The 12,805-nt window shown below is 39.3% G+C and overlaps 1 protein-coding gene across 4 annotated transcripts in view; it reads right to left on the bottom strand.

Moving 5' to 3' along the window:
• The window catches only part of LOC124878185 (phospholipid-transporting ATPase ID-like), a 73,213-nt gene that overhangs the window by 6,005 nt on the left and 54,403 nt on the right, over positions 1–12,805 (bottom strand). For all 4 annotated transcript variants that reach the window (XM_047382015.1, XM_047382017.1, XM_047382014.1 and 1 more), the window contains 16 exons: positions 11,962–12,155; positions 11,663–11,871; positions 11,380–11,423; positions 10,674–10,839; positions 10,406–10,594; positions 10,140–10,255; positions 7,641–7,805; positions 7,454–7,565; positions 7,147–7,252; positions 6,909–7,047; positions 6,534–6,717; positions 5,570–5,793; positions 5,380–5,463; positions 4,120–4,365; positions 3,895–4,033; positions 2,107–2,237 (listed from right to left, as the gene is read on the bottom strand). In XM_047382015.1, the coding sequence (XP_047237971.1) occupies positions 2,107–2,237; positions 3,895–4,033; positions 4,120–4,365; positions 5,380–5,463; positions 5,570–5,793; positions 6,534–6,717; positions 6,909–7,047; positions 7,147–7,252; positions 7,454–7,565; positions 7,641–7,805; positions 10,140–10,255; positions 10,406–10,594; positions 10,674–10,839; positions 11,380–11,423; positions 11,663–11,871; positions 11,962–12,155 (2,448 nt within the window). The remainder of the gene's footprint in view (positions 1–2,106; positions 2,238–3,894; positions 4,034–4,119; positions 4,366–5,379; positions 5,464–5,569; positions 5,794–6,533; positions 6,718–6,908; positions 7,048–7,146; positions 7,253–7,453; positions 7,566–7,640; positions 7,806–10,139; positions 10,256–10,405; positions 10,595–10,673; positions 10,840–11,379; positions 11,424–11,662; positions 11,872–11,961; positions 12,156–12,805) is intronic.

Here is a 12,805-nt window from a genome sequence, read left to right as displayed (position 1 = left end):
GACTCTGGCACGTTGATTACTGAATGACATGCAGAATTTGCTTTCATCCGAAAAAAGTACTTTGGACCACTGAGCAACAGTCCAGTGCTGCTTCTCTGTAGCCCAGGTCAGGCGATTCTGCCGCTGTTTCTGGTTCAAAAGTGGCTTGACTTGGGGAATGCGGCACCTGTAGCCCATTTCCTGCACACGCCTGTGCACGGTGGCTCTGGATGTTTCTACTCCAGACTCAGTCCACTGCTTCCGCAGGTCCCCCAAGGTCTGGAATCGGCCCTTCTCCACAATCTTCCTCAGGGTCCGGTCACCTCTTCTCGTTGTGCAGCGTTTTCTGCCACACTTTTTCCTTCCCACAGACTTCCCACTGAGGTGCCTTGATACAGCACTCTGGGAACAGCCTATTCGTTCAGAAATTTCTTTCTGTGTCTTACCCTCTTGCTTGAGGGTGTCAATAGTGGCCTTCTGGACAGCAGGCAGGTCGGCAGTCTTACCCATGATTGGGGTTTTGAGTGATGAACCAGGCTGGGAGTTTTAAAGGCCTCAGGAATCTTTTGCAGGTGTTTAGAGTTAACTCGTTGATTCAGATGATTAGGTTCATAGCTCGTTTAGAGACCCTTTTAATGATATGCTAATTTTGTGAGATAGGAATTTTGGGTTTTCATGAGCTGTATGCCAAAATCATCCGTATTAAGACAATAAAAGACCTGAAATATTTCAGTTAGTGTGCAATAAATCTAAAATATGTGAATGTTAAATTTTAATCATGACATTAAGGAAAATAAGGAACTTTATCACAATATGCTAATATTTTGAGACCTGTATACTATTTTTTTCCCAAAGTTTTGTTTACCTTATGTTACTTGTTAGATGGGCGCTAATTAAACACATGAAAAGGCATCAGCTGTAATGGTAAGGATCTTTGACTGATTAGTTAACTCCTGCTTGCATTTTACTGATGATAAAAGTGTGTTTATTTTATTTTCAAGGTCTGTGAAAATGTGAATGTAAAAAAAATGTGAATAGAATTAAGAGTAGTTTGATGTATTTTAGACACAAAGGATTACAGAGGCATTGCAGGTATACGTGAACATGTCTAAGAGGACTAGACGATATTAGAAAATCATGCAATACATAACATTTTTGGTGGATGTTACTATAACAATATGACTTGTGATAAATAATACGCAAATAATGAAAAACTGTTGATGACTTTTTGCTTTGGCCTTGCAGCAAACACAGATCTTAGATCAGAAGATGTCCATCCAGCTGCTGGAAAAAATACCATTCAATATTTCCATCTTAACAAGGTATTATTAATAAAGTTCCTTCTGGCGGACATCTGCTGTTCTGGCATTGAAACAATTTAGTGGTACGCTACCATCTTTTACTCCTTTTAAAAAATTTTATGCTGCATTGAACCAGTGTCACCAAATAATATCACAGGGATCAAGAGCCTGAATGCATAGTACTTAAATAATTAAGTAACACTTGTTGTAGTCCAGGCAGTTCTTTGTGGTATGCATATTGCGTACAGTAATAATGCGATGATGATAAATTGTCTAACAAGTTGGACACAGAAGAAAAGGACTACACTACTATCCATACTTTATATAAATACGTTTTAAAAATAGTGGATAAAAAGGGAAACCCATACACTCACTGTACAGTTTTAGCTAAATATTATTGTTTATTTGGGGAAAACAATTTTCACATATTTTAATTAGGCTGCCCATCTCAATAATTTCATTAAGCAAAATTGTTCGTCTTCTTCTTTAGATCTGAAAAACATTCTGTTGTGCAGCAGCTCAGAGTTGGAATACAGTACGACCAATCTGACAGAAACTGCAGATTCTGCCAGATTTACATGATGAACTGAAGTGCTCATGTTAATAATGTGAATTTTTCACGTTAAATAAATAAAGCAACATGAAAGTGTAATAAAATATTCTCTTATAGTTTGTAAAAATCTGCCTAAAGCCAACCCAGCCTGCAAGGTGCTTTCTTTGAACATCTACAACCTAAGAACAGGAACAGGTTTTAGGCAAATTACATTCCAGGAGTGCAGCTGTGCATTCGTGAACATGCAAAGCAGCTCCTCCCATTTCCTGTTACCTTGTCATTGATGGTGGGGCAGAGCTGAATCAACAGGAAGCGGTAGGTAACCATGGGAAGGACGCACAGGATGGAGGTGAGGATGATTGTCAGCCAAACGTTGGGCTGGTTCAGAGAGTTTCGAGCCGTTCCTGGATCAAGAACAGCAAAGGTTGTTTCTTTTAATAACATCTGACATTTAAAGCACTTGTTGTACCGAGAGCTGAACTCTATCACAGAATGTGAACAATCTGATACAACACAAAATATTTATTTATAATCGAAGTTTTGTATAAACAAATTTAAATTTTGTTTACTGTAATGTGTGCATCGGAACATTTATTCAAAAGATCTTAAAAAGTAGATGCATAACTGTGAAATGGTTACAAAATGATACAAAGACTTGAACGGTTTTAGAAACAAAAATCAAAAAATGTGACTTGCTTTCATTTCAGCCCTCAGAGTCACGACAGCGTTGAACCACTTTCTGCTTTAATGCAGCAGCAGTTGTTTTGGTGTTTGTCTGTCAAGTTTGCAAGTCTAGAGACTGAAGACTGTGGCAATTGTTTCTCTCCGACCTTAAACCTAAACCTGCCAGGGGTATGAATAAGTTTGGGCTTAAAGGTCTAAATGAGGGTTACATGTAGATCTAACAATGACCCCAGTCTAAACTACTGTAGGTCTATGTGTAACCTCAGTGTTAAATTCAGGTCTAAACTGGTCTTTTGGAATCAGCCACATTAGTGCATCTATGGTTATATTTATTTCTCCTCAGGGTTCCTACACATTTTTATAGTTAAATATCCAGACTTTTCCAGACTCAACTTCCAAGACTTCTCCTTCCAAATATAAAATACAAATATTGTCAATGATTTCACGTGCGGTGGGCAGGGTTTTATATATATATATATATATATATATATATATATATAAATGAAAAAACATGAAGCTGAAAGGAAGGAAGGACACAAGGAAGGGAAAAAAAGGATTGGCGGACAGTAAGACACAGGAAAGGAAAGATTGGGGTAGCAAACAGAGAGGTAAATAAAAATGAAAGGAAAAATAAAAGCAATGAAAGAAACAAGGATACAGGCAAAGAAGGGCGAAGGAAGGGAAGAAGAAAGAATACAAGGAAAGAATTGAAGTAGGGCAGTAGAAAAGAACAAAGGACAGATGGAAGGGAGGTAGCACACAAGGAAGGAAGGAAAGAATAGAGGTAGGACACAGGAAATGAAAAAAGGAAGACACAAGGACAAAATAAAAGACAGAATGGCATAAGGAAGGAGAGAAAGAGGGAGGAGGGACGCAACATTTAAATAGACATGGAAAATACTAAAAATCAAATTCCAGATTGCGTAACACTGCTTTGTACAGGTGCTGTTATATTCTGAGCTGTCATGAAAACGATGATGACCCATGTCACAGACAGAGGGTTTCTGACATGCTTCATGTCATGGATTTGTCATCATTCCTCACATAAATGGGTCCGATTTGCCAAGCAGAGGCTGCTTGTGATGCCAGGCTGAAATGGGCCTGTTGAGCAAAACCGCTTTAGTTTATTGAAAGAAAAGTACAAATAGATGAAAGATGACTGGAAGCTTTTTCACGCAGAACTGCGGCTTGACAAACTGCCAGTAAAAACTAGATGATGACTTACAGGAAATGTTTCCGGCTCAAATGCTTCTTACGTGTGATTTAAAACCCAGTAACAAACACATTTCTCTCTCACAGCTGTGTTTAAAACATGAGCCACAGGTTCAGTCCGAAATGGATGAAACTGGACGCCGCTCAGAGCTGACAGACACTCACCTATGAAATGGAAAGCTGATGGCACTATGAGGAACATGCCGTTACTGTACATGGTGAAGGTGACAGCGAAGTACATGGCCAGACTGCCCAAAACAAAGAACGTGTTCACAGCTGTCCAGTAAGACATCTCCAACCCCAGCTACGGCCAAGCAGAGAAATCATTTCTTTAAAATGTTTTACACTGTATACACCTCAGAAATAAAAAGAACGACCGCTCCTCCACACCTGGATGCTCACTGCAAACAGCAGGCACGTCTGCGTGAGGAGGGCGAAGGACTGGTAGTCCGCCACGTCCTTCCCGTCGTCCCTCACTGTGTCTTGTAGGGCGGCATAAGGGATGAAGAAGAGCACCAGGGAGCAGTAGCAGCTGTGGATGGCACACTTGAAGAAGGCCTTCTTGCTGAAATACAGATTCAGTTGACCGGGAATGTAGAGCTGTGGATGCTGGAAACTCCACATTTCATCAACATCCTGACCAGGAGAGGGAGACAAAGGTGAAGATTAAAAGTGTCTCTTGAGTTCTCGGAGTTTAGGAAGTTTTCCTGAATTAGGACTCAATGGAAGCTAAAGACCACAAAGCATGCGAGGAACTTGGGTATAGTTTTGGACTTGGATTTAAATTTTAGACATTGCGTCTGTTTCTAAATCTGCTGGCTATGGTCTTCAAAATATTGCCAGAATAAAGAGTTCTCTGTCAAAATGGGAAACAGAGAACTAGTGAATGTCTTTATGTTCAGTAGGTTATATTACTGCAAGAGTGTCTATATAGGTCTCTGTAAAACCTCAATCAGGCAGCTGCAGCTCGTCCAAATCCCGCTGCAAGAGTCCTGACCAACACCAGGAAAACGGATCATATCACACCAGTTCTTAAATCAATGAACTGGTTTGAAGTTTAAAAACAAAATAGACTTTAAAATTCTGCTATTGTTCTATAAAACATTTTCACGGATATCTGAGTTTCTTGTCAAGCATGAACCAGATAGACTCCTCAGGTTTTCAGAGACCTGCTTAGTTTATGAACAAACTTCCTGAAAACCTGAGATGTGCAGAAACCAGGACTGGAAACATTTTTGTGGACGGCAATTTGATAAAAAACATATCAGAATAATGAACTGGTTGAAGCGTTTGTTTCTTTTATGCCTTTAATGTCAGTATTTTAGCATTTTGGTGTTTCATGCTTTGTTTTGTTTTTTTTAAATGCTTTGTTATTTTATTTCTGACTCTCTTTCTGATGTCCTGTAAAGCACTTTGGATTCCCAAGGTGGTTGTAGCAGATGACCGCACACCTAGCCTGGTTCTGCTGGAGATTTTCTGCTGTCAAAGGGGGGTTTTCCTTTCCACTGTTCCTACATGCATGCTCAGTATGACGAATTGCTGCAAAGTCAATGACACAATGAAGGCGACAGTCCACTGTCCAGGAGGAGTGAATGCTGCGAGTCAGCGTCTTAATGCAATCTGTTTGGTTTTCTTAAACATCCTTATTACCTGATCAAACAAGCTCATTCCCAGAACAGGCAGAGCTGTGTACATCAGGTTGTAGAGCGTGATGAACCACTCGTCATACACCGTCTGAAAGATCAAAGTCAAGTTAATATTTCTGCAGAAAGAAGATTATGAGCTGATTTATTTTAGCTTGAGACCGTTGAAAAACAGACATTCAAATGCAAGGACTCACCTGCGCAGAAAAGCCGCAGAAGAAGCCGAACCAGAAGTGGACGAAGGTGAAGGTGAAGTTCTTGTAGAAGAAGTACCGCAGGAATTTGCACATGCGCAGGTAGGACCAGCGTCCGTGGACCAGCAGGAGGCGCTGCAGGAAGCGGAACTGGGCGAAGGAGTAGTCGCTGGACAGGACGGCTTGCATACCCTCCTGTCCTGAGATGCCCACACCAATATGAGCCGCTGGGAAGACAGACCAGAGGAAAAGATTAAAGTGAAAAATGTTTATTTAATAATATTTTAATACAGTTGAGGGACACCTATATAAATATGATAAAACAAATAGACTTTCAAAAGTAATTTATTGAATCAGGATGGATGGATGGACGGACATATACATAGAAACTGCTGGTCTTTATTAGGGAATATCTTTTTTTATTTAAAACACTACAGACTCAAAAGCTGCGTTATTTCTCTATTGTTCAGTAGGTGGCAGAAACAAAAAAAAAAACGAGTAGCACAGACATGGCTGTAAACTGAAATGTGTTTATACAGAAGGCAGATTAATACTATAGTTCATATTTTTTGTCAACCTAAAGGACAGAAACTGAGTTTTTATATTTTGGTCTGCACAAACTCCTGACAAACGTATGGTTTTCTTTTTTATTCCACTCTGTATGCTTCAATATGGTTGTCTATTCATTGTAAAACTTTGAAAACAAAAGTTATATCCAGCAAAACATCATGTATTAGAAAACTAAAACCAAAAGGAGACAAAAGACATTTTAATTTTAACATCTACAAACTGAACCTTAATTCACGGCGCTTTACAAACACAGGTGTAGCTCATGTTTCCCATAAAACAAACTAATTTCTGTTTTTATTGCGGGAAAAAATGCCAACATGATGTAGAAAGCTATTTCTGCTTACTGAACTGACTAAAACCACAACCTTAAATAGGGTGGTCAATGATTTTCTTGTACCTTTGATCATGCTGACATCATTGGCTCCATCACCTATAGCCAGTGTGACCGCCTTCTTGTACTTCTTGACCAGCTCCACCACTTGGGCCTTCTGCAGGGGCGTCACCCTGCAGCAGATCACTGCCTTGCACAAACACGCCGTCCTGAGGAACTCCAGCTCCATGCTGCTCTCCAAGGCGTATGCCTGATGGACACAAATGTTGGCGAAAACAGGAGTTAAGCAACACTTTAGGACATTTCCACTGTTCTGATCCAGAAATCTCCAGTGTCATTCATTCAAAAAGTCTTTCAGGGATGTTGTAAGGTGTTCATTGATATTACAAAAGACACATTGGACAGCCATAATGCTCTGTGTGAGCAGGGAGCTGAACGTACCAGACTGTGTCCGTTGATAACAAGACCATACTCTCCATCAGCCATCTCATCTTTGATCAGATTCACATGTTTACCCATATCCTCAAGTAAAAGCAGAGAATTCACTGCTCCGTTTGGTTTCATGGAGTTCTGCGCATTTCTGCTCCGAATACACAACCACAGATGATTGAATTAGATATTTAAAAATTGACAAAAAAAACGACGTACCTTTAAAGGGGTTTAGAAATGTTTCTCTGACCTCAGTTCTTGTCTCACATCCTCAGGTGAGTGGCCCGAGATTATGAAGACTTCGTTCATCTCTTCCCGCAGCAAGTTGCACGAGTAGCCGATGTTTTCTGCTGTTTCTATAACGCAAACAAAAGTTGCAACAAACAAGGCTGCATCAGGACTCAGGACCATGTAAATGTAGAGAATGAAGGGACCATAGAGCAATAGGTCTCTACACTTTATTATGGGCTTTTCAGTAATTCTTTACACACTGGCTGCTTTTCACTAAGATCTCTCATTTAAAAAAGTAAGTATGAGACCCAATATCCATTAAATACCTTGCTTGTCACCAGTTAGAACCCAGATTTTGATGTCAGCTTTGGCCAGCTGCTCAATGGTCTGAGGTACTCCATCCTGTAACTTGTCTTCGATGGCTGTTGCTCCCAGCAGCTGCAAACAAACACATGCGTTAAATCAAGGAAAGAGATCTCTGTTAGCTTCCTGCTTTTATCTTTAACTTCCTACCAGAAGGTCCTTCTCTATCTCCTCATACAGCTCGTCCAGTTTGCTCTCCTTGTCTTCCAGTGTGGTGCTCGCCTCATGGTGGCGCTGTTTCCACTGGCTGAAGTACTCCTCGTCCAAATCTTTGTAGGCAAGAGCGAGCGTCCGCAGTCCCTCCCCTGCAAATTCCTGCGAATCAGCATGCACACGCTGTAAAAACACACGTGTCTCCGCAACAAACACATCCACTGATAGCATCTCAACATATAAACAAAGTAAAACTCATGTGCCTTGTTCTGTAAATTACTAGGTTTCAGGCTATAAAATTCACGATGAGAGAAGACAAGCAGATTGTTCTGGTTTTGAGCGTTTTTTTTTTGTTGCATTATAAACATGATCTAAGCAAGCAGATATCGAAGGAACTGAGAGGAGAAGGAGAGCGTATAGAGAATCCAAACAATGGAGCTCACTTCTTCTCCTAAACCTAATGACATCAGTCACGCTTTCTCTATTCCTCCTCAAAATGCAGAATGAGATGCAATAAATAAAACCAGCTGTTAAAGTCTGAAATCTACATGGAAGTCATGATTATTTTTAATAGCAAGTTGCATGTTGGTGAGATTTGTGCACTCAGTATGAAGGTAAATTATTACATCTGAATGTCATATAAAACTGAAAAGTGAAAAAGTACCACTGGTTTCGGTTTATTCACGAGTTTTCTTGACAAAAATAAATTTTAAAAATGAAACCAAATCCTACATATAATCTCCTTAGTGCAACTGCAGTGCGAGATTCAAGTTAAATAACGTTTTATTACTTAATTCATTTGTTAAAATCCAAATAAACAAAAAGAAAAACCTCATCTTAAAGGTCTTCTATCAGCAAAAAGCTGCTATTTTTCAATATTTTTGTTAAAACTGAGATGGTTACCTTTTTAGCAAAATTGACTCACCAATAAAAGCTCTTTAACTAATATCAGCAATATCATAAGGCCCACAGCACCCAGGTGAATTGTTTCTGCTTTTAGAGCACAACATTTTTAAGTGCAGGATATGAATATTAAGATCAACGTTTTATTAAATACTGGCAAGAAATCTATGTAATATCTTCAGAACATCCAGTATTTCTGCTTTGTGTTCTTTTAAATAATCTTTACTCATGTGGACTCAAATGGAGCCAATACCAGACCAAAAATACAACAGAAAGACATGCATGATGACTAAAGATAGTTATGAAAATATGAATGACAGCAGAGAATCTGATATAACACTGTTACATATTCTGGACTGGAGGGAAGAAGAGGAGTTTTGGGATAAAACAAATATTTTTGGGTTCACAGCTCGTACCTGCCTTTTAAGATTAAACCCTAATGACTGTTAGACATCTGGGAATGATTAGACAGCTAAGGATCTCTTTCCTGGATATGGAAGGTGTTAATAACTACTCCTTGAGTTTAGTTGACTATCTTAGTGATATATGTGCAATGTATAAACGGAACTAAAGTGGTGGAACTATCCCTAAGTCACACATTGAAAAAGATTATTGACATTCCCAAGAGAAAAGAAGAAATATCTTCTTACAGCTTATTAAAAATAACATTATTGTCTTGCAAGGGGTCAGGCTGTCACATGACATTTTAAAGTAGTCTTGATCTATTATTCACATGATTCCTTATCTTGCAATGTCTTAAAATGTGTTTTGCGGGAATCCGATTGTGAAAAAAGTCCTGTCAAATTTACAAATGGGAGATGCAATCCTATCTCATATACATGGACTATAAAATTTAAAGGATTGAGGATTAAGTAAATGAGGTCACCATATTGTTTATTTTTGTTTCGATCAGACGACCATTTTGGGATGAGTGGTAAATAATTAGTAGGTCTTTAAGCTTTCAGCATGTGGAGGTGAGTGAACCTTCAATAGTGCAGAAAGAGTCTGCATGGCACAGCGTGAGATTAAGTAAAGTTATTATCGGGTCATTGCTGCAACATTTGTGAAGAACTTACATACATTTCTTAACAGTGGTTCCTATGTACAGTATATATGTGGTGTTTTAAAGTTCACACCACAAACTGTTTGTTTATGTTCAGAAAAAAGATCCTTAAAGCCTGGCTTTGCAGTAGATCTCTTCACATATGATACCGTATCAGACGTATAAAAGCGTTATTTACTTCATGCACCATAGACACACAAGGCAGATGTAAAATATTGTGACTGAGGTTATAAGTATTTTAACGCTGATCTACGAAACATTAAGGAAAAGCTTAAACTAAAGCAAGGGGCTGATCTTTAAGAACTTTAATACCATCAGTGTGTCCCCAAGATCCAATTTGTTCATATTTTCAACCTGAATCTCTGAATAAAGCAAAGACAATATAGTCTAACAGACAGAAACTATTAAATTAGCATCAACAAGGTAATTCCCAAAGAGTCATGGAGTCAAATAAAATCATCCAGCCAACAAAAACAGCTTGAGAAGAGTTTAAAGTATGAAGTCGTCAAAAAAACTTCAGTATTACTGACATTAAGGTGCTCCGTAGTGACGTCCATCAGCTTTCTGCAGGACTGGTGCAGCTTCTCATAGATGATCGTGTCTGCACCTTTACAGTAGAGAGACAGCTTCCCCTCTGGACTGCGTACTGTTTACACAAACACGTACACATATATGAGAACACATCCTTGTTTCATTTTGTATAGGAGAGGAAACAGAAACAGAGTGGCTGTCCTGAAGATGCAGCTCACAAACACACGGGACATCTGTGGATGTTGGGACAATCTGGGATTCTTACCGATGACGGACATCCTCTTGCGGACGTTGTTGAAGTCAAGGATTGCCAAGAGTTCGTAGCTGCGCTGATTTCCCATTTCCACGACGGAAATGCTGTCAGGTGTACGAGAGCGGAAGACGAATCCAAAGTTTCTGGCTGCAGTCACCAGCGCTCCTTCATCTGGAGACTGGGCCTGATAGAAAAGCTCACCTGGCGGAGAAATGAGGGCATTCCTTGTATCACAAGGAAACATCTGCAAGTTTAATGGATGTTTTCTTCCTCTACCCACCTTCTTTTTTCTCCTCGGCCATGACGGTGTGGCAGAGTGCCAGCAGTCTGAAGAAGGCGTGGACCTCTGGGTTCTCCAGCTTCACTGCCTCCACTAGGGAGTGGTCGTAGAACATGAACCGGGGGTCAGCCAGAGGGTTGAAAGAGAAGTCTGCTGGGTCTTTATACTGCAGAGGGAGGTGTTGAAAAAGAAAGAAGCTTTGAAAAAGGAGACGTAATGAACAAAAGTCCAGTCAAATCAACTTAATGTCCTTCTTCCATTAAAATGGACACAGGTCTGGATAATAAAGCTCCTCCCAGGTCAGAAAAAGATGGAAAGCTCTCTGCAATTTCAGAATGAGTCTCTCGTTCAAGCAGAAGAGTTTAAGCATCTTGGTGTTTTGTTCCCCAGGGATGGTAGGATGGTCCAGAAATGAATAGACTGATAAGAACATCTTATTAAACTGAATTTGGAAAATAGTTCATCTTATATGAGAGAACCTAAATTCAGAGAGAATTTGAAACCTATGATAAAGACACGTAAATCAAATCCAGTTGAAAAGCCTTTAAAGTTTTCATTAACAACAATATAAAAAGGAATCTAAACAAATTTCATATCATTTTTTTGCTCCTACAGATGCTATTTTTTATTTAATCTGAAACCTGTGCATATTTATACAAAAATAATATGCAGATGAACAAAAATGGATTCAATTTTATTAATTTACCTCAGAAATGTCCAGCCTTTGGCCTGTGCAGTCATACACATCTCCTGCAGAGGCAAATGAAGATAAAAGCTTAGAAGAATGAAAAGCAAATACTAAGAAGTAAAAACAAAATACAGGTGAGAAACGAAGCATGGGAACATTTATAACAGTTGGTCCTTATATTGGAATAAAAACAGTGAAGCACAGCCCTGTCTGCTGATTCAACTGACAACCTGTTTTTTTATTTGTTGGAATTTAAACTACAGTCCGTTTAAAACCAGCAGGACAAAGTGTTGGATCTTACCGTAGGACTTCCCGTTGATGGAGCATTTGTTGAAGGTCATGATGTTCTGGGTGAGCGTTCCCGTCTTGTCGCTGAAGACATACTTGATTTGACCGAGCTCCTCATTCAGCGTGGTGGTGCGCGCCTCGGCGGGTGTGTCGCTGCGAGAATAATACATCTTCCTGTCCCAGTCGATGTAGAAGCTGTTCCCCAGCCGAATGATCTCCACACTGAAAAAGGGTGCAGCAGATACAATATTGGGCTTTTTTTTGCTCCACCTGCTCCAACACATCAGCTAGAGTCCATTAAGTAAAAGTTACCTAACATAAAGCGAGATGGGCACCACAGTGTTGAGGATGATGACGTAGGACCAGAAGGTGAGAAAGGCGGAGAAACCAGCGCTGTTGCCATCTTCCCTCGGCAGGAAGACGGTGAAGTTTGAGCCGTTGTTTATCTCCCAAATGTAGTTTCCGATTGCCAGGATCAAGCACATGAATACGAGAAAACCGAAAATCTAGAGGAAAAGCACAAAAAAGCCACTTTGTTTTCTGTGGTTTGTCTCCTTCCTTTACTTTTACTGCAACAATATTTTAGCTGCATAACTCCTCATCCAGTAACGTGGAATGTTAAAGAAGATCTTTTTTCTATCCTGAAACAATTACCTTTGAATTGATTAGTGAGTCAGTGAATTGATCAAAGTATTATGGCACACATGTGGGGGAGTTTTATGAAAGAGCCATGTTTAGTTATTTAAAGCCATCAAATTGCCACATACTGAAATGAAAAACTAGAAGAAAAAGTTTTTATTTCCTTTGAAATAAAAATATTTCCTGAAAAGGTACAAGAAAACATTTGGATCTCAGCTCGTTCTTTCCAATCTGCATATTTTCAACAAGGTTGATGTCGCTGCTTTAAGAACACAATTCCAGAAGGTTAATATTTATGGAAGCAAATCGTTAACATATTTCAAATGAAAAAGCATTTCCAGAAATGCTTTTTCATTTTAAGAATGTGGCTGCATTATTAAACCCATAAATAAAATTAGTAATCTATCATCCTATTTGCATTTGCATTTTCTTCTTTACGACTGCACATTTTATGGCATAATCAAAAAGAAAACAAAGCAGACATTGCTTTTTTGTTTTCATGGTCCGCCCGCAAAGT

The sequence above is a fragment of the Girardinichthys multiradiatus genome, chromosome 12 (genome assembly GCF_021462225.1).
Source record: "Girardinichthys multiradiatus isolate DD_20200921_A chromosome 12, DD_fGirMul_XY1, whole genome shotgun sequence".
Taxonomy (NCBI): domain Eukaryota; kingdom Metazoa; phylum Chordata; class Actinopteri; order Cyprinodontiformes; family Goodeidae; genus Girardinichthys; species Girardinichthys multiradiatus.
Note: the sequence above shows the minus strand (reverse complement) of the source record. Positions and strands in the feature narration are given on the sequence as shown.